This window comes from Gouania willdenowi, chromosome 17 (genome assembly GCF_900634775.1).
Source record: "Gouania willdenowi chromosome 17, fGouWil2.1, whole genome shotgun sequence".
NCBI classification, from domain to species: Eukaryota; Metazoa; Chordata; class Actinopteri; order Blenniiformes; family Gobiesocidae; genus Gouania; species Gouania willdenowi.
In genome coordinates, this window is record NC_041060.1 from 16,314,852 (window position 1) to 16,336,388 (window position 21,537).

At 36.2% G+C, this 21,537-nt stretch overlaps 1 protein-coding gene across 1 annotated transcript in view; it reads right to left on the reverse strand.

The window, feature by feature from the left end:
- The window catches only part of insra (insulin receptor a), a 56,418-nt gene that overhangs the window by 12,330 nt on the left and 22,551 nt on the right, over positions 1 to 21,537 (reverse strand). The window contains exons 3-9 of the mRNA XM_028473686.1: positions 16,762 to 17,098; positions 11,265 to 11,404; positions 10,289 to 10,433; positions 9,904 to 10,118; positions 7,407 to 7,533; positions 5,098 to 5,351; positions 1,879 to 2,046 (exon numbers count right to left, since the gene is read on the reverse strand). Coding sequence (XP_028329487.1) covers positions 1,879 to 2,046; positions 5,098 to 5,351; positions 7,407 to 7,533; positions 9,904 to 10,118; positions 10,289 to 10,433; positions 11,265 to 11,404; positions 16,762 to 17,098 — 1,386 coding nt within the window. The remainder of the gene's footprint in view (positions 1 to 1,878; positions 2,047 to 5,097; positions 5,352 to 7,406; positions 7,534 to 9,903; positions 10,119 to 10,288; positions 10,434 to 11,264; positions 11,405 to 16,761; positions 17,099 to 21,537) is intronic.

Sequence of the window (21,537 nt, forward strand, 5' to 3'; positions counted from 1 at the left end):
CTATTTGATGAGCTACTTAATCTACAATGATATATATAAAAATGTTATAATGATAAATATAATACATTAATATGAACTACTTGATGGGCTCTTGGTTTACAATGTATATCATCTTTTTATAATGAAAAATATAATATATTAGTATTATGAAATATATCAATCTTAAAAATAGCTCTAATCAACATCTATTTTCAATGCTTGCCTGTCTATGTATTTTTTTTTTTTTATGCTTTTTGGTCACATGATTGTCACATGCTCTCTCTTGCACAGCAAATAAGAACTTGTTTTTACTTGTTTCAGTCATGTCCTGATGAAGACTCTGAGTTGAAGCGCGTCGACATGACGTTCCTGTATTGAATAAAGGATTTTATACCCGCCGTTGATCGGGGTGAGTATTGGCAAGGATGTTGCAATACGATGTGTATCGCAATATTCTACCCAGTTAATATCAAAATTAAACGTAGAGATGAAAAATCAAGTTGCTGTATATGTTCATCAGAAGATATGGATCAGAGGACAAATTGAGTCAAAACAATTTCCTTCAAAACATCCTATTTATTATTTATTATTAGCATTTTTGCACATTTTCACTGAAAAAAAGAAAATTCAGTGTTACACACTGCCATCATAAAATAAAGTGCAACAAGTTTCTTTTCACTGAAACTACTGTGTAGAAGTCTCAAAGTAACCATGACAACATAATGACGGCACAGTAACAACTGTAAAATAATAATAAAAAAAAAAATCCTATTGTGTCAGTTTAAACACTGATCTGAACAGATTTTATGACAATAAAATGCCTGTGCATACATAAATACTGCAGGCATTACACACTGCCATCAAGTAACCATTGCAACACATTGAAAGCATTGTAACCACTGAAAAGACGTTTCTGCATATTTAATTATTTTCTATGGCATCTAAAAGAATGGGACCAAGCTGGCTTGTCATCGCACGGTTGGAATGCACGTGTGAACAAAGAGCATCAGCATGCACCATGATGTTGATTGATTGGTTAAGTAATGACCAAATCGACTCAAACACTTGATCAACATTGTCAGTGAAACTTTTTTCATTTAATCTTCTGAAGCAATTCAATAATAAAATTGTCAAAACATTAAAATTGCTTGGCTGGCATTTTTTTCTTGCTTTTGGTGAAATGTAACTTTTTGTGTTAAATGTTATATAACATTGTCTTAAATCGGCCCCTGAATCAAATCAAATTTGAATCGCAAAACTTTTTGATATCAGCAAATATTGTATCACTGTCCAAAGAATCAATATCATATTGTATTGTCATGAAACTGGTGATTTACACCCCATTAAAAAACATACAGATTGGAGAACATTTAAAATTTCCTTTCTCATGAGGCCTTAATCCAATGCAGTTCATATATATATATGTATATATATATATATATATACACAGTATAAATAAAGCTGTGACTGACAGACCTGCCCTTTGTGTCATATTTCAGAAACATTCAAATTGCACCACAACCTGAAAACAGTTCATAAATGGGTGTTTATTATTATCACAACTGTGTTATAATATTGAGCAACTCACCTTTCTATTTACTGACAGAATGTGACAAGTTTGAAAGAATCTAAAAAAATCCAGACAAAGAACAAATTGTTTATGCTTCCCTTATTTTTCCTTTAGAGGTGTGTCAAGAGGATTATAACTATCTAATTTTCTGTATAATTAAAGTTACACAGCCTATAATTGGACTCAGGTGCAATGCACAAAGAGCATTAAAACAGAGTCAACCGTAACACGTTTTTGAGTGATGGAAAAAATCTCGTCTTTCCTCTTTCCCTTCCAGTACGTGAGCAGCCTATATGCAGAACGTAGTCAACACAAATGAAGTGACTCACCTTTCTGGCAGTAGTCGAACTTGTAGAGCTCACTGGCCTCGGGCTGGCGCTGGCAGAAGACCAGGTAGTGAGTGATGTTACCGTTGGGATCAGTGGGAGGTTTCCACTTCAGGATGATCTGAGCAGATGAGTTGGAGGAAGAGAGGGGCTCCAGTGGGACAGACGGTTCTAAGGAGGTACAGCAAAAAAAAAAAAAATTCAACAAGAAAGCTATATATTCAACAATAGGCAAAGGAAGCATCAATGTGTGGCAAACAATACACCTTGAAAATGGTAAATATTCTGTCAGTTCTGAGTGTCTGATTGATAAAAATACAGCCATAGTCTAATTTATTTGGGACCTTTCATATATAGTTGTAACACTTTGTGCTTTACAGTATAGTAGGGCGTCCCGATTCAATATTGATATAGGAAATCAGTTTGATATCAGCAGAAAAAAACGGATCGATATAATCGGCCTGCAACTAAAACTCTGCTCCAGCACTTCTATCCAACAGTTGACAGTTACACTGACTGCACTTTAAAAAGATTGGCTTTCAGGTTATTTTTCAGGGTCTTCTAATTTTTATTTATTTATTTATTTATCTATCTATCTATTTATGTATTCTCTTCTATTTTAGAATATTATTTTGTACAAGTTAAACTTATAGCACTTTAAAAATATATATATATTTTTGGTATTGGATTTATTGATGTTATTGTTCAGGGTCTTCTAATTTATTTTTATTCATTGTATTTAATTGTAGAATATTCTTCTGTTTAAGGTTAAAATGCATGTAACCCATTGGTTAATAATAAATGGGTCAGTTTTTCTCATACCTACTGTTGTCTATTGTTCTCTGTTTGAGAAACATCACTTGATCAAGACTTTTCTAACATTCCACATGACAAAAAAAGCAATAAATGTATGAATGATTTGCGCCGATATTGGATCAGCTCAATATCGGTTTCGGCTAATAGTCAAGGCCCCAATATCGGTATCGTATCAAAAGTGAAAACATTAGATCGGGACACCACTACAGTATAGTATCTATGATTGCATTATGTAATTATGTATTACTAACCATTCTTTCTGTATTTCTTTATGACATGGCTGTTTTGAATACAAGAAAACTGTACACCTCGTCATCTGTTTGATAATCTAGTGTAGTTATCAGTTAACAAATTATGTAAAGACGGTTTAGGCACAGTAGTGTGCATGTCCATGCAAAACAAAAGTTTTCACTTTGTAGTTAATTACCCAGTCAATTAATCAATTCTTTATCATTAATTATATTAATTAACCAATGGGCTTCACAGTTAAAAAAAAAAAAAAAAAAAAAAAACTAAGCATACCATAAAATCCTACTTTTAGAAAAGTGCCTGTCTCACAAAGGGATGACAAAATAATGCTGTAACACCTCCATGTAATAAAACCCTTCATAAACAATCAAAATATAGCAAACCCCCCCCCCAAGTCCCATAAAAGACACAATACATCAGACACATCACATGTGGTGCCTAATAAAGGGTAATAAAATAAAATTATATTACTGATATAATTTATGTATTAAATCGTATTGTTTTCAACACTACGTCTTATAAGGAATAGCAATAGTTTTTGCGTTTATCAACTCAACACAGAGATTAAAAGAGCGGCATTATCTGTGCAGCAAAAAGCAGATCCGTGCGCAACACTTCACATATTGCACGTTTGACAATATTAATAATGCAGGGCTTGTCAACCTTATATTTTAAGTGGAGAAAACAGTCTCCACAACTGTCCAGGGACTACGGATGAAACGTAGCCCTTTGGTGAATTATGGCATTTACAGAAATGTACATTGATATGCACTGTCCCTATCATAAATACATGAAAAAAAAAAAATAAGTTGGTTTTATGGAAAGGCAGCTGTGCATTTATGCAAGTCGAGGGCTGCAAGAGGAACCTGAACTTGGTCATCACAGTGCACTTAAGTTGTTTTTGCATCTCGTTTGTGATGCAACACACCGGTTTGACTTCATTGTCAGACTGAGTTTCACCCATAACATCTTATCTGAAACAACAGCACTGCCCCTTTGATTAAATACGCTGGCTACATACAACACTAACCAGGAATCCAGAGTGGCAACCAGGCAGGTCAAAAACACCTCTGCCGTGATAAACTGACGTGCTTCTTTTGAGCCTGAAAAAAACATCCTGAATGCAATCCTCCAGATAGAAATAACCAGCTGTCTAAAGGGCAGTCAGCTTGACAAGCACCGAATTTGCATATAATATCACAGATGTAGAAGAGTAGATTTAAATGTGAATGTTACGCCATGATACATCAGATAAATAGTGTCATCTTCTTACCTTTTTCCTATTTTTTTGTCCATAAAAGTAATTGTTCCCCAAATCAAAATACACAAAACAACTAAAACACTCAGAACTACATAATGGCTCAAAAAAAATAAAAAAAAATAAAATTACTAAAAAAAACACACAAAACAACAAAAAATACAAAATGAATGAAAAACACAAAAATTGACAATTTAAATACTTCAAATGATTCCCAAAGTACACAAAACCAGTGGGAAAATACACAAGCCAACAAAAACACAAAACAACAAAATAAAATTTACAAAATTACTACAAAAACACACTAAACAACACACAAAAATACATAATGTGACCCAAAATATACACAAAACTGGTAAAAAAATACATAAGGAAACAAACACAAAATGACAAGAACACGCACAACACCAGAAATACACATACCAGAGAAATACACAAAACAACAGACATGTACAAAATGTCAACATAAATATTTATAATGACTCCAAATATACACAAAACAACTGAAAAATACACCACGGAGACCCAAACCTTTTTCTGAGATTTTGTAAAGAAAAGCTCAACTAAACAACTGATCTTAAAATGCAGTTTTTCCAACTTCCTGCAGATAACACAAAGTCAACCTGACTGCAAAACAATGTTTTTAAATGGGTCTTTTGTTAAAACTACCAGTGTTTGATTTCACTGTTTAAAATCCAGAAGGGTAAAATAAATGTTACTGGTGGTAAGCTCTAAAAAAGACTTTGGATAAGAAAGATTAACATAGATAAAAAAAATAAACAAGTTCATTTCTGAAACCATGAGGTCTTTGTTGTGGTCGCCAAATCTACCAAACAAAAGGTATAATATGAACATTACTGTAGCTGTGCAGCAGAGCAAACATTGAGAGTCAGGCTTACTGGTGGCGTTGGTGCGAACGTAGATGATCTCGCTCTTTGCTCCGTTGACCTGGTGTTCATCAGAGGCTGAAAGCTGGGTTTTCACCATGATGGCGTACTGCGTCCAGGGCTTGAGAGGAATGATGAGGTGACCGGGTTCCAACTGCACTCCTTCCCCTTCTGTTGCTCGACGTGGAGGGTCCACGTCAGCGATTACCCAGCTGTTGGAGCCACAGGCATCCTGGCCGTCAAACTCTGTCACATTCTGAAAAGGTCTTTGGGAGAGAAAAAGTGAAAATTAATCAATTAACAATGTTGCATGATTAAATTTCCCATAAACATATTTAACATAAGACTCTGTAGCAAGCAGGGTTGGGGTCAATTATAATTGTAATTACCTAATTGATAATTAATTAGAATTATGACAATTATAACTGTCATTGGAAAGTAAGAAATCCTTTGCTGTTGTAATCATAACTGAATTGTAATTTAGTTCACATAAGTGACTTACTGTAATTTGGATGGAAATTGTATAAAAAACTGTCAATTACAATTCAATCAAATGCAAGATGGTGGAACCATGTTAACTCTATGGCTTACACATATATAGTTCATCATTAAAATATGTTTCATATCAAGTTTTCCAACTACCTGTCAGATTTCTTCAGGATCCTTTTATCATTTCAAAATAAAAATGAAATCGAGGGGTATACTGACAGAAAAAAAGGCTCAGACGTCCACACCAAAAATAATAATACCAATATTTTTATGGATAAGGAAGCCTAACAAGGTAACCAAGAGATGAGAAACTAATTGAGTTTGAGTTTATTTGATTTAAAACAGGGACAATACATATTAATGAACATATACATGTAAATATGCAAGATTATAGCCAACGGCTAATTTCAATCTTTAGTCCCTTCGGCAGGTTGACTTCAACAAAATAAAATAATAAAATCAATAAAACAACAGTAACAACAATTAAAACAGTTTGCCTTCATAGTAGGGATGGGAATTGATAAGAATTTAGCAATTCCGATTCCATTATCGATACTGCTTAGCAATTCAATTCCTTACAGATTCTCTTATCGATTCTCATTGGGTGAGTGAATTAAATAATACAAATGGATATTTTTGCTCTTTGTCTCTTTAATTTCCTGCAGGAATATCAGCTCTCTTTTAATCCACCAGGTATAAATCGTTTTCACTGAATAATACTATATACAAAAGTGCTATATCAAAATGAATTATCATTATCATTACAACATATGACACATTTTGGCTACAAACATTTGAGAATATTTACAGTGCTCCTTTTGAACTTGAACAACTTTATCCGAAACTAATTCAGACATAAAACAAATAATTATTCTGTAAAAAAATAACATATTACCTAAAAGTACAGCTGCACTTATTATGTATTTAAACGATGAAGCTTTAGTTTAGCCTTTGTTTACATTTCTATAAATGGACCTTCAGAGACGCCGTCCCCGTTGTTACATGTGACGTCATCAGCCGTGTGTGTGAACGTGTGAAAGAGCAAACTAAAGACAACGATCAGTACCAGTCCGCCTCCAGTGTCTGATTACTTGTTATGAGGACAGAAACTGGCACCAAGGTGTGTGTTCTTGCGGAAGTTTGTTGTTTTCAGAAGAAAAGTCCATGCAAGAAGCAACTTTTGCGTTGAGTAGCGTAGCAACAGAGACGCTACAAACACAGCACGGACGACATGACAGGAGGATATACAGGACCTGGAGGAATTTATTGTTACGTATTTGCGACGTAAGAGGAACCGATGAGCGGAATTGACAGGCAAGCAAACAAACGATTCCTAGGAATTGGATTACTGGGAACCAGTTCTCAGAAAGAACCGGTTTTCGATTCCCATCCCTACTTCGTAGCCAGTATGGGCAGGAGGAGTAATTACAGAGAAAGAAAATGTGTCCTTGAAAACACAATAGGACAGAAAATAAAAAAGAAAGCAAGAACAATGAAACAGTATAGTGGATCGTGAACCATGTAGGCCAAGGGTCAGGGAACCATACATATTTCACTAGTGTTAAATGCTAAAATTAGATATCGAAGAGCTGATTAAAGTGCAGAGTGTTAAAGTGTTAGGTGCGTAATTATATTGCAGATTGCCCAATTACACAGTAAATATAAAGTGAGATTCATAATCATGATTAAAGCTGCAAATATACCTACAGTATATGGGCAACATGTTGGTTAATTATTGTCATGACTTGTAGTTTGAGTATTTAACATCTGAATGCTTGTCTGTGATGGATGAATAAATGAACGTATGGATTGGTGCTGATGACAGGACTTACGCTTCCTTGTAGAGCACCATGAAGCCCAGCAGATCTCTGAAGTCTGGAGGCCAGAAAGGTTCCCACTTGACCATTATTTTATCACTCATTGTTCGAATCTGAGTGAACTTCAACAAGCGGTTCTCGCCTAACAGGAGAACAGAGACAACATTGTTTAAGTTTTTAAACAGAATGTGCCATTACTGTCAAATAAAGCTAATGAATAAAAACCTTAAGGAAGCACAAGGTCATTGTCTATATTCTGGATTCTCTGAACACCTACACAAACCTAAAAACTGTTACATTTCCACTGTTAACATTTTGTAATGCATTTTATGTGTCATGGTAAAATAAATAATCTCTATTGTGAGTTGAACACACAACAGTATTTAGATAAACTCTTTAGGAGCATTTTTCTAGTCATCAAGAGTCAAGCCTCTGCAGCTGTTCTCTCACATGTTTATCACACACTTCAAGAATAATAAACAGCACCTCAAGTCTCAGAAAAGAAAATATGGTTAGCCATTCTTGGTGTCCTACAATCCTGACATGAGAAATGATAACATTATATTTAACATAAGCAATGGAAAAGTTTTCATATATTTAAATCAATGTATAAACAAAAAATGTTCTCAAAGTATAGAGCTGAGGAATAGATCTAACATGGTTTATTGTCATCAAATATTTTGTGGAAGTATGCATGTATATTAGCCTTGTGTATGTATATAATATTAATTAGGGTTGTCCCGATCCAATATTGTTCCGATATCAGCCATAAACTGAATATCGAAGGATTTTATTGGACTGCATCTAAAATCACCGATATAAGCGCTCCGATAAAAAATTTCTGCTCCAGCACTTCTATCCATAGGTGACTGTGGTTCATATTCCAACAAAGTAGGTGGTGGTAATGCACCTTAATGTTGGTGGTGGTCTTATAATTTATTTTTTATTTATTTTATTCAATTGCAGAATACTTGTAAATTTATGGAACCAATTGGTTAATAATAGTTTTTCTCATACTTACTGTTGCTGACTATTGTTCTCTGTTTGAGTAACATCACTGGATCAAGCCTTTTCTAACATTCCACGCTACAAAATTAGGAATGCACCAAATATTGCAAAAAAAGCCACATTTGTGCTGTGATTTGGAGTCTGCGTGTTGCTGCAGAATCAGAGAAGCAGGAGCAGCAACAACAGCTCCTCCTTTCCGCACACAAACACAGCCAGACTCTCTCCTTTCCGCTTACCACTCTCCGTCATCGAGTCCATTGTTAGCGCTGTGAGCCACGAATCTGTAAACATCGCATTTCCTCCTTACACTACACCGGGTCTCGCTGCATAGGCTAGTGTAGCATTAGCACAAAGTGCAGTTTGCATTTACATATGACAATAAAGTATAATATACAGTATATTCTATATTAAACCACAGTGTTTGTTTTAGCTGTAAGATAGTTGGGGAGGGAGGAGCACACATTCTAGGAGGCGTGTTAGGTGACGTCAGCTGCCAACGTGGGCAAAATCCAACTGTCCCGTTTGGAGCTGACTTTTTACAAAATGTGGAGTAACAAGGGAGGGAGGAAACAGAACTTTTTCAACTTTGGCCCTCTGAATGAGGCTAAAAGAACGTATATCACTGTAGCAAAACCATTATAAAGTGATTTTTTTCATCATACCTCCCCTTTAATGCACTTTAGTTTTTTTTTTGGAATACATGTTTCGTTTTTATTTGAAGGGCTAATATAAATTAAAAACTTTGTTGTGCTTTTTTGAAAAGCAAAGGCTACTGGAATATTTAAAAATGTCAGAATATTCAATAAACATTTACTTACTTTAAAAAACATGTCTAAAAATCTATTCTAGGCCAATATTCGGCCAAGCGTTTATATTTTGTTCGGCTTTGGCCACAAATTTTGATTTTGGTGAATCTCTATACAAAATAAGTAATAAAAGTATGTATGACTTGTGCTGATATCGTATTGGATCAATATCAATATCGGTCGTTACGCAAGGCTGCAATATCGGTATCATATCGGAAGTGAAAAAGTTATATCGGGACATCCCTAATATTAATAATGTACGTAATGATGAAAATGTCAGAACATATGTTTCTAAAACTACTTCATCCCACTCCCTTTCGAGCAGTGTATTTATGTTTATCTACAGCATTTATGTTAATACATATACTGTATGTATATTAGCCATGTATGCTAAAAATGGAACAATGTATGTACACATACTCTGAAAGCTTTTTTGTTTGTATTAAATTGGTTTAATATTTTATTTATTTATTAATTTTGAGTAATGAAATTAAATTAAATGAAAAAAAAACACTATATCTAATTATTGCATATTGTTGTACTCTTATGGTTGTTTTAGGTTCAAATTACCTTTGCAGACACAGACAGGAAATTGTGTCATAACAACAATCACTATCACCAGGTTTGCGCCTATACAAGCCCAGGCTCTGCGTTCCTGTTGCCACGGTAACATGTCAGTGGACTAGGATTGTTCTTACATGAGGCTTGGTCTCCGTTGGTCTTTGAAGCGATGTAATTCTTGGCCTGCCGCTCCTTGGTTCCCGTCACCTCTTCCATCTTGCGTATCTCTGACATGCAGAGTTTGGAGTTGTAATGGAAAAACATGCGTCCCTGCAGGATGGTTAGCTTGTGTTTGGACCAATCCCAGAGCTGCCGTAAGTTCTGGTTGTCCAAAGCGTAGAAGGAGTAGTTCCTGAAGGAAAAAAACAAGCATGAACCAAGTCTTGTGTAATATTTAGAGACTTGTTCAAAAACTGTCACCACAGATAGATGTTTTTGCAAAGGGCAGTCTCTCATATTACAACTAGTCATTATGGGAGAAGACGCTGAGAGGAATGAGGTGGGCTTATAAACATGTCTTACCCGATTTCCTGTTCCTCCCCCCGGATAACGCGTAGCTTGCGGAAAAACGAGAGGGACACAAGGGCGTAGGAACGTCGGACTGTCAGGTAGCCAGTGATCTCCTCCAACTGGCCTAAACTCGCCTCCAGTTCAGCTGCAATGTTGTCTACGGAAAACCAAAGGATCACATTATCAGAGTGATGACTCCGCAGGTTGAAGAAAAAAGCAAACAAGTGCCAGTTTTGGATTTTTTTCAGTTACAACCATTTATCAGCAGTTCTTTTTATTCTTAGAGTGCATTTATTTATAATCCCAGCACGTCATAGTTTAAAGCTGCTGGACACTTATCAGATAAAGACATAGTTTAGGCCTCATAGATCAATAAATCAAAGATTATAAGCTCGAAAAAAAAAAGATGTATTGCCTCTTGAATGTTTGTTTATTGATGTTGTCGAAAATGTTTCATGCATTGCAATGTGGCGTCGCGAAGACGGATGAATGGAATTGTTATTACAAACTAGAACAAAACTGTTGAATCACTGTCTTCCTTGTCTGACAAAAAAACACAAGAAATCAAGGTGGAGAATCAGGCTTCTATGCATCTGTTTACAGGACATCCCACAATGCACAAATAAACCTAGTGTTTATTTTGTAGATTAATCGGAATCAGGTTTTTTTATTAGAATCAGAAAGGTTTTTATTCACCAAGTACAGTTTAAAAACAGTATAAGGAATTTGACTTGGTAATTGGTGCAAAGAACAGAAAAAGAACAAAAAAACAAAACAACCAAAAACAGAAAATAATAATGATAAATATTAAGGATAAAGGATACATATATATAAGTGATACAGGTAATATTTTAAGACAAACTTTGATCTATGAGACCAATACTATGATTAAAAAAATATTGTGTCTAGCAGCTTTAAAATAATAAATCAAATCAAATCTGAAATATTATTTTAACATCACAAATCAAACAACAGTGAAAACACTCACTTCCTCCACGAAGATTGATGACAAGGCTCCCATTGAGAACTGTGCATCTTCTCAGATCCTGTGCAGCAGTCACAGAGTCCACCGTTTTCAAACCCATGCACACTTTAGGACAAAGTCCAGCACAAGGACTGCAGTTGAGCCTAAAAGAATATCAAAGTAAGGTTAGAACAGAGTCTTATGCACAAAAACACATACACAAAAAAAAAAAAAAAGATAGGTCATAAACAATTTACAGTAACTGCTTTGTGTCAAAGTTCTCAATAACCACAACAATTTTCAGTTTGAACTATGGACCAACACAATTACGATGTAAGTACAGTTACTTAAATCCTACCGTTACTTTCTATTGGGAAGGAAAAGTTTTTATTTTTTTATTGCTAAGGAAAAGCTATTTTTAAAATATTTTCTTGTTTACAGTTCCCAAAACTATTGCACTATAAGTGCTTTGGTTCAAAGGGGATGGTTTAAAAATATTAAAAATGGTATTTAAAGACATATTTTTGAGTAAACGCATCCCAAGCGAAATTTAAGAGAATGGCGCAACAAAGAGCAAATAATTGTACGAATAATCAACCAAATAGTCGACTAATCAATAATCAATGACTAGTTAATTATTAACATACAGTAGTTGCATCCATAACCTGGTAAAAGTAGTGGCTACAAACTCAACAATACACAGATCAAGTCAGTGCCAGCATCATCGTGTGTGAACAACATAAAAAAATTTCTAAATCCATTTTACGACCCGCTTGGTTTTCTTCCGGGTCACGGGGGTCTGCTGGTGTGGAGCCCACCCTGGACAGGGCGCTAGTTAGGATAACATACACAAAGTCAAGGACTGGCAATCTAGAGACTACAATAAACCTAACAGTCATGTTTTTGGATTGTGGGAGGAAGACGGAGTGCGTGAAGAAAACCCACATAAGCACAGAAAGGACCCAATTGTGCCACCGCATTTCTAACTTTATTGACTCACTGACTTGCTCTTAGAATAGAATACAATATGTCTTTATTGATCCCCAGAGGGGAAATTCAATTGTTGTAGCAACAAGATTAAAAAAGAGCAGATGGTAAGAAACAAAAAATAAATACCAACTACAAAATATAAAAACTGTAATGTTAACTGTTATTTGGTTGGTGAGGGTTAAACACAGGACCTGGAGTAGTTTAATTATTTTAAAAACTTATTTGCTAAATTGATCTTTTACACTTGTAAAGATGTTTTGGTCCTGAAATAACCAAATAGTCTTCTTAACCATAGGTAAAACTAAGTTGACCTGAACATAGGCCCTGGGGAATCATTTAATCATGTTTGTGCAGAATACCTAAATACAGTACATTAGTTGAGTGGATCCACTAAAACCAATATACATTTTAAATCTTATAATGAAGAAAAGGACAATAATGTGCAATTTTAATATTCTTTAACTGCAAAAGTGCAGTTTTAAATGGCTTTAAAAGAAGATTTTTAGAAGGGGAAAAGCTCACATCCTAAAACCTTGCTCTTTAATATGTGGCCTTTTATCTTTTGTTTTAACTGTAAATGACGTGACCTGAAACCACTCACCTTTGTTGAACACAGTGTCCAATAACTGTGCCTTATGCTTGTTTCTATTACTTTAAACAACAACAACCACCTTATACCATAACAGATCAAAGGATGAAGCACTTTATTGAGGTGTATTCTGGATATTTTCCCAAACAATATGCACATTCATAACCTGGCAGATGTAGGACATAACCTCAACGCTTCCTCTGGCTTAGTGAGCCAACAGCCTGGAGGAGAGAATAGTATTCAATAGATTTGCTTTGTTTAGCAATAAGAGGCATCTTATTTACGATCCTTTAGCCAATTTGTGACAATATCAATTGACATGAATAGTTGGCTAATATCGACGAGCACATTGTTCTGTAGTCATGCTTTACTATTTTTTTATTTACATACAGTAAATACCTAAATATGTTGATATCTACCATGAACCACTTTGACCTTTTCATCCTTCACGTGCTACTTTCAGCACTCAGGCATCCATAACGCCTCGCACTTATGCTCAAAGAACTTTCATTTCCACAGCTTATCTGGGAGCTAGGGAGGGGTGAGACAGGGATGCCAAAGAACAGTGGGGATGTAAAATAAGGAACAGAAGAGGGGTCACAGTGAAAAGGCTGAGCTGGGCACGCAAACAGGTTCATCGCAGGTCAAGTGCTTACGGACTCAAACAGGTGTTGAATCTTATCATCATGTGTCTGCGTTCGTTGTCTGCATTTTGACACTAAATGTAGTGCAATCTTTCTTACAAAAACTACAAAACTAAACCACCGCCAGCCCCGCCCTAAGGAGGGTAACTTTATTTAAGGAAAATACTTTTCTCCGATATTGGAAAAAATCTATATGTGCTGTTGTTTGAGTCAATATGGTAAAAAAACAAATATGCCACTTTTTCATCATCAAATTATCTCTCCGAAATATTAATGTTATTCTAAACAAACCATTTAACAATTGTGTATTTATTGTGTAATATTCTACTGGCCATATATGAGCATAAAAAAGAAAGAAATTAAAAGCTGTAGCCGCTGTCAGAGATTCTCTCGTAAATGCAATTCATAGTTTGCATATTCAGTTAAAAAGAAGAATATATTTCATAAATACAAATTCATGTTTCACATAGATGTTTAATAAAAAAAAGTAATTCAATAACTGATGTAGATACAGTATAATTAACTTATTTGGTTCACATTACAGAGAAAAAAGGGGGGGGGGGCTTATTTTTGTTCCGTTTTATTGCATTGCTGTGGGTAATAAGTACTTTAGGTGTGGTACTCTAAAGCAACACAAGATGATGGGTGGTCTGCCTGAAGTATCTGAGAGAAGTTGATAAAAGAATATCTAAAGTTGTTATTTAAGAAGACTTCAGCTTTATTCCCTTGGAGTTGCTGCGGGCAATGAGATAATTTATTTAGTGTGTTTTCGTGAGTTAATTTAAGTTTTGTATGTTATTTTCTTAGTTCTGACAGCATTGGACATAAAGACATGTTAATAAATGGCTGTTAAAACCCAAGAACGATGTTGAGCCTTGATTGAACTCGGAAGGAGTAACAGTTACTGTTAAATACGTAATAGTGAAAAGAAAAGAAGTAAAAGGAAAAATAATTGCTTCTTTTTTTTTTTTTTTTAAAAGAAAACAAAAAACCTCATTCTTAACACTGATCTGGCAGGTGAGATAATACAGCGTTTAACTCAAACGAAGAGCTGCATGTTGTTCCCATGGAGATTATGTACTTTGAAAAATCCTCTGCAGGTTAATCGGGGTTACATACACACAAGACGCCACAAAAGCCGCAACCATTTGCACTTGTCATCACCGCTGTCAGCAACAGACATTGATGCCTTGGCTCCTCTACCTGTGTCGCTGATGGCGGATTAAGTATAATTGATGGTGTGGTAACGATGATTCTTAAAAATCTATCTGAAACCCATGCAGGCTTATCATAGTCGCCTGATGTGCATATTAGGGATGTACCGAAATGAAAATTTGTGGCCGAAGCCAAATAAAATATAAAAGCTTGGCCGATTACCAAATATCGAACGAGGTTGTTAAGTTTTGCACTATTTTTTTTAATAATGCATAAATAGCCTAGAATACATTTTTAGACATGTTTTTTAAAGAAAGTAAATGTTTATTGAATATTCTGACATTTTTTTAAATGTTCCAGCTACTATTCGGCCTTGCTTTTAACTCACTAAACGGAAAGCCGAAAGTGGCTTTTTTTTGCATTATTTGAATATATTCGGCCACCAAATTTGGTGCATCCCTAGTGCATATCAACAAACCTGTCAACATCAGCAAAGATGTTGGCAGAGAAACTAATGCTAATGCTTCAATCAGCAGCTCCACAAAAAATATTTTCATTGTAAATTACAATGTTATACCTGACCGTTATATTCTCTGACAAAAACACACATAAAGATGTTTGACTCGGGGGCTTAGCAGGACTTTGCTCCTTTCTCATTCAGTAATCCAAACATTATGACAAGGGCCCAATAGACGCAGTAATCCCACTTCAAGTTTTTATGATTCTTTCAGGCTTGGAATGACCTACTTTACTTTAAGGAAAAAAAAGCAGTGTCATCTTTAGCAACTAAAATCGTACACAATGAACGTGAGGCCGTTAGAAGCTACCCGGCTCCCTGATGATGAGTGAACTATTAGAGGTACTGCAATATCTGCTAGTTCAGCTATATTATATATCACTTTGACTAACCTAGGTCGACCATGTTTTGACTTTCAAAAAAATGTATACTTGGGCCGACCTCGGCATACTCAAAGTAGGCTACTCTACGTTTTCTTGAATCTTGCTTGTAACGGCAAAATACAATACACCGTAGTAGATAAATAAGTTATTGTCCATATGGATTAAAAATCTTTAATCTCGCTTTATTTTTCCTCATGTGTTATGATTTTGTCAAAGCAAAGCGGTATCTTTAAAGATTCCGGCACTTGTGTGTGAAATTACTGTAAATACATGATAAAAAGCAACTCCCTAGCTTTCAGAAACCACTGGAATTTCTCCGATAGAGCAAATATTAGCAAAGTTTTGGTCATTTAAATCAACGTGTTCCTGAAGCTGTGTTCAGGGTCTCTGGGGAAAACGGACATTTTAATGAGTTTGTAAAATGTGGACAAGAATTGAAAAGAGGATTAGTCCGGGTAAATCCGGACGAATGGTCACCCTAACTAATTTTTGTGAATAGCAGTGTGTAAAACAGAAATTAGATAGAGCAGCATTGAAAAGGGGGAGGCTTGGTTAAAACTAAGGAAAAATATGAGATGATTGACAAAAATATAGTAGTTGGGAATGTTACCAGTGTTGGGAACGTTACTTTAAAAAAGTAATTAGTTACAGTTACTCACTACTTGTTCCAAAAAGTAACTGAGTTAGTAATTGAATTACCCGATAATAAAAGTAACTCATTATCAAGGAAAGTAACTATTTGCATTACTGTTAAAAAAAAAAAAGTTGCTATATGTTGAATAATTCAGATTTTTTAGATGTGTGTGTTGTGAGGTGCTTCATTAAATTTGAGTTGCTTACAACGGATGTCGACAAAGTCTTCACTCCTGGATATAATGTACACTTCGCATGCACGTTCTTGCCTTTGACCACAATTAATTTAAAGTAGTGTTTGTATTGCCATCTTAAAAATGCCAACTTTTCATCGGACTGCTCCACGCTCGCCATCACTGCTGCTTCATCAAATCTGTAGTGTGTGTGTGTGTGTGTGTGTGCGTGTGTGTGTGTGTGTGTGTGTGTGTGTCGCGTGTGCTGGCACATGTGTAAAAACACTGGCTCTGATTGGCTACCATGACACATGACGCCGCCTTAGCCAATCATAATCGCTCACCTTGTTTTTAACCACCTCCTCACTACAGCTGAGTAAGAAGCCGGGGATGCTTTCAGATAACAGTTTGAGTTTTTCACTGTTGTGGCTACTTACGAGGAGGAGTTGACCGTGGTGTAGCCAGATGGGCACTCAGGAATGCAGGCCCCGTTGTGGATGACGTACTCGTGGCAGTCAGAGTATTTGCTGCGCTCTTTCTCCCGCTTACATCTGTTGTGCAGATCCTGGCAGAAGCTGAACGAGACACAGCGCCAGCCCTTGAAAATGAAGTGGTTTTTCGGGCAGCGCTCCACGCAGTCACCTTCATGCTGCAGGCCTCGACAGGCTATGCAGTGATTGGCCGAGTGAGGCTGCCGACAGCCGCCGAGGCACTGGTCATGGCAGCACTGGTTATCTTTTGTACAGGCTCGGTTTTTACACTGGACAGGACACACTGTAGATGGGAGTAGAATAAAAAAAAGTGATGGGGTCAGTATGAAAGAAGGGAAAAGCTAAAATGAAGGTAGACAGGATACCTATGGGATAATGCCTGCATGGAGGGCTACACACGAAGAAGATGCTTACTACCATCCAGAGTCTCTCTTCCTTTGTTACATATGGATCCTACTTTAATATCCTAAAAAAAAAAACATTGTACTGAAATATCTCACAAAAACACAACTTGTATTGACAAAACTGGATTTTGGATTAACATACAACTTGTGCAGCAGTGAATGTTTTCAAAAAAGTCTCTTTATAATCCAAAAAAAGGTATGTATTATGCAAGTAGTAGGTCGTAAAACAGATCCCTGTGGAACTCCACAACTAATTGTACTGTAGGCCTGGGCAATATATCAAGATTCATATCGATATGTCGAAGCAGTTTATCCTTTCTATTGTTGCCTATGTTTGCACATGTTGGAAATGTTGATAATTTCCTTCAAATATATAAACTATTGTTGTATGTTGCGGGCCAAGAGATGACTGTTCTATATTTGACAAAATATATTTTATTGAGTTGAAATGAGTATTGATTTTATATATTTATATAAATGATGAGCCTCCTGCAAGTAAAGTAGACAAGCAGGCTCATTAAAAAAAAAAAAAAAAAAAAAACGGTTTGCGACGAAAACTTTGCTCAACTGAGGATTGATCAACCTACAGGTTGTCAGTTTACGTGTTTTCGTTCATGCCTGTAACTCGCTTTCTTATGTAATATTCCAATGCGTGGACTAGCAGGTGTGAGGGGGCACCTGCGTTTGTGTTTGTCTGTAATTATTTTTTTTGGTATGTAAACAGTGAGAATAAAGTACAGATGAAGGATTACTCCAGGTGGAGAAAGGTGGCCTGAGCGCCATGCTGAGATTAGCTGCTTGTCAACGACAGCCTAATTAAATCTCTTCAACAGCAGGGGAGATAATGAGGTTAGTCGAGGGTTGCAGGTCAACACTGGGAAGGTTTGCGTTTTTCCTTCAGACACACAAAAAGAAAACCATAGATTGAACATCCATAACAGTTTGTGTTAAGGTTGTACAAGAGGATGAGTCCAAAAAGGGTTCCCATTGTTATTGTCAAGAGGCCGAACAAAACAAGATGGATCCTTGCCCTTTTACAATCAATGGAGTGTGTTCTTGTAGTGTAAGGAGAGTGTGTTTGCAGAGGGTAGAGGATATGTGAGAATAGCAGAGTGAGAGGGAAGCTAAGGGGGGGCACAGCGCTAGAAAAACAAATGACATAACCACTTTTTTTTTTTTAAATCTCCAGCTGCTTGTCGGTCTACTCCACAAAACTAATCTCACCAATCTGTAATTCACGTCTGAGATTGTCCAACACTTCATTGTTGGTGTATAGTTCACAGTGCTTTCCCTTTGGTTTGTGCTCAAATGCACGTAGTCACATTCACGCATATTCTTTACAAAAGCACTGCGGTCTGTGTGTTCTGACTCCTGATCCTAGCGAGGCTCCACTCCAATGCACAGGCCCAGCACTAGATCCACCCTCAGCTTTAACCAATGTGTTGAGTAGCTGTAGAAGCTATCCATTCAACTGGCCTCTCCCATCTCCAGGAGAGAGGCGCTCAGTTTAACCCTATGAATGCCTTTCCCCTTTTGTCAGAAGGCCACATGGCAGCAACAATAAGAGTTCAGAGCAGAAGAAAGAAAATTGTTAAAAAGAAAAGTGAAACAGAGATACAGACTTTAGCAGAATCCAAGCAAGCAAGAAACCTTTTTTTTTCCACTCATTATGTATCTCTCATTAGAAACTGCACCTATCGAGGATGTCAGTACATTGTGTACAATCCTTGAGAAGTGATTCCAGTTAAAAGCAATGCATAGCACAGCGATAGAGTCATGCTAGGGCAACAGCGAGTGCGCCTGTTGTTTTGCACTGTGTGGAGCAACTCCAAGCCACGGGTGATTGAACATGCTGCTTCATGTTTACAACTCATTAGGACTTCTTACAGATTTCATCAGCTCTACTTGTGTTCTCATTTAGACCAAAAATCTGATGTCTCTTCTTTCAACAGCAGCTTGCTTTAATTAAAATGTCTGGGTTAACCTCGTGAAGGACCATTTTCAGGACTTTAGATTCAATTTGGTGCAAATAGGAACACACTTTGTGATGAATCCATCAAGTTTCTTTGCCAATTTAATTTGCTCCTTGAAGACTACTAGAGCAACTTCTTCAGATTGTAGCCCTATAACATCAAGTGAATTGTATTTAACACATTTTCTTTGAGACCTCCTGGAAAAAAGGTCTCAAATAGGACTTCCTTAATCCAAGCTTTAAAAACAAAATATTTTTCGTTCATCTTTATAATTTAATTTATAACAGCTACTTATTGTTATTCATTTTAACGGGATAGCCAATGAAGAAAACATATCAGCTTAAGAATTAGACACTGAAAGTAGGGCTAGGCGATATGGACCAAAATTCATATCTCCATATTTTTTCTCAAAATGGCGATATACAATATAAATCTCGATAATTTTATTTCAAAGGAAGTCTGAACCGAATATGCCGCACAGTCACATTTATTAACAAACATCTGCATAATTTGTGTGACTTTTGGCTTTTTCTCCTCTAAGGGACAGCACGTGTGAGTGAATTATGTAGTGTGGCTTGTTTAGTGGTAGATCTGGGTGGAGAGGAACACAATCAGCAATTCATCTAACTGTGCTTTTCTTGCCATTTTGTGAAGTAGAGAAAGCATCGACTCCTAAAACAGGTATTTTGATAAAAAAATAAGCTATAAAATTATAAATATCGATTCAGGCGACATTGTAATTTTCTATATAGCCAAAATGCAAAACTCGATTGCTATATTTCCCGGCTCTAACTGAAAGTAAGGAGACCAGGTCGTTACTGTAAATGAAAACTGGTTCTTATTGACCAACCTGGCAAAATAAAAAATAAAATAAAATAAACAAAAGGGTGCAGGAATAAATAAGCTTTTGCTTCTTTCTGTCCCTTCTCCAACTGTGTATGTTCAGATTTCATTATCTATTTATTATTATTTGCAATATATTTTAATTTTATATTTTTTCTTTCATTAATGACCAATGATGTTGCATGTGTCATCGACTTCTGGCTTTTTGAAAGAAAGAAAGAAAGAAAGCAAGACAGAAAGAAAGGGAGGACATCAATCAAGCTTGGCACTAGTGACCTTGTGGGGACCTGGCATATGAGCAACCAACAAATTAGGAAACAAGAACACTGTCGGTGCTCGATCTCCTGCACTTTTTCATTGAAAGTGTGAGCAGAGTTTGACATTGACACACACAAAGCGGGAGGTAAAAAATAAATCAGACCACTACCTTAAATCAGTAGATCTGCAGGGGCCGTGTGTAACAGAATTAAATGCACCCTGACATGATAGTGCCAACCTTGAAATGACAGATGAGAACAGGGGCCTTCTCCGCTTGCCAGCTAGTGAGGAGCTATGAAGAAGATGATAGTGTAAGGGGAAAAGTTGGCTCACAACGCTGGCTCAAGCTCTTAATGACCGGTTTCTGTTATTATTTCACAAACCACATAAACTTAAAACTTTACTCATAGCAGATAGTTACAAGTTTGTGGTCAAATTTCAATCCTGCAATTCACATGCACAGCAAGTGAGCTTTTCTCAAATCATTTGAAACAAAAAAATACTGAAAAAGTAGCTTTTGTAAACGAGTTCATCTGCCAGAACATGGCCACCTTTATCTGACCAACACACTAAGTAGTAATTACAGCCAAAGAGCCACAGCATAAAATGCAGGACTTCACTCTAAATTTAGGAAATGCTGTTCTTGTTATTCTTGGTGAGGTTTTCACAATCCTTTTATGGCAGTGAAGGAAAAACAACGCAATGTAGTGTTTTTACAGTGTTTTTTTTATATCGATGTAAAAACACTACATTGCGTTGTTTTTCCTTGAGATCATTTTGGTCTCAGAAACAAGAATGTAGTGGAGCACAGGTTTGGTAATTAAAATTCCACTTCAATGACAAGGGTACATTATTTGTTATGAAATAGTGGCAATGCTTTAAATAATTGAGGTCTCAAGTTTTAAATGTGAAATTTACACAATACAAATAAGAGAATGCAAGTAAAATGACCAATGGAAAATATATATAAAAACATGTAAAAGAATCCCTAATAATTGAAATAGTGTTGCTAATAACAACCAGTGCTAAAAACGTGACTTTCCATAAAGCAGCGGCTGATTAGTGTAATGTATTCGTCTCGTTTATTTTCCAGCTAACCACCAAGAGCTAGTCTGAGTCAGCAGCGGCAGGAGAAAGGGCTCAGGGTTGAAAGGATTCAGGGAGGGACAGACGCCGTAAACAATTTCATTAGTTGGCCTCTGCCACCTCTAATAGGACGAAAACACATAAACAACACGGAAATG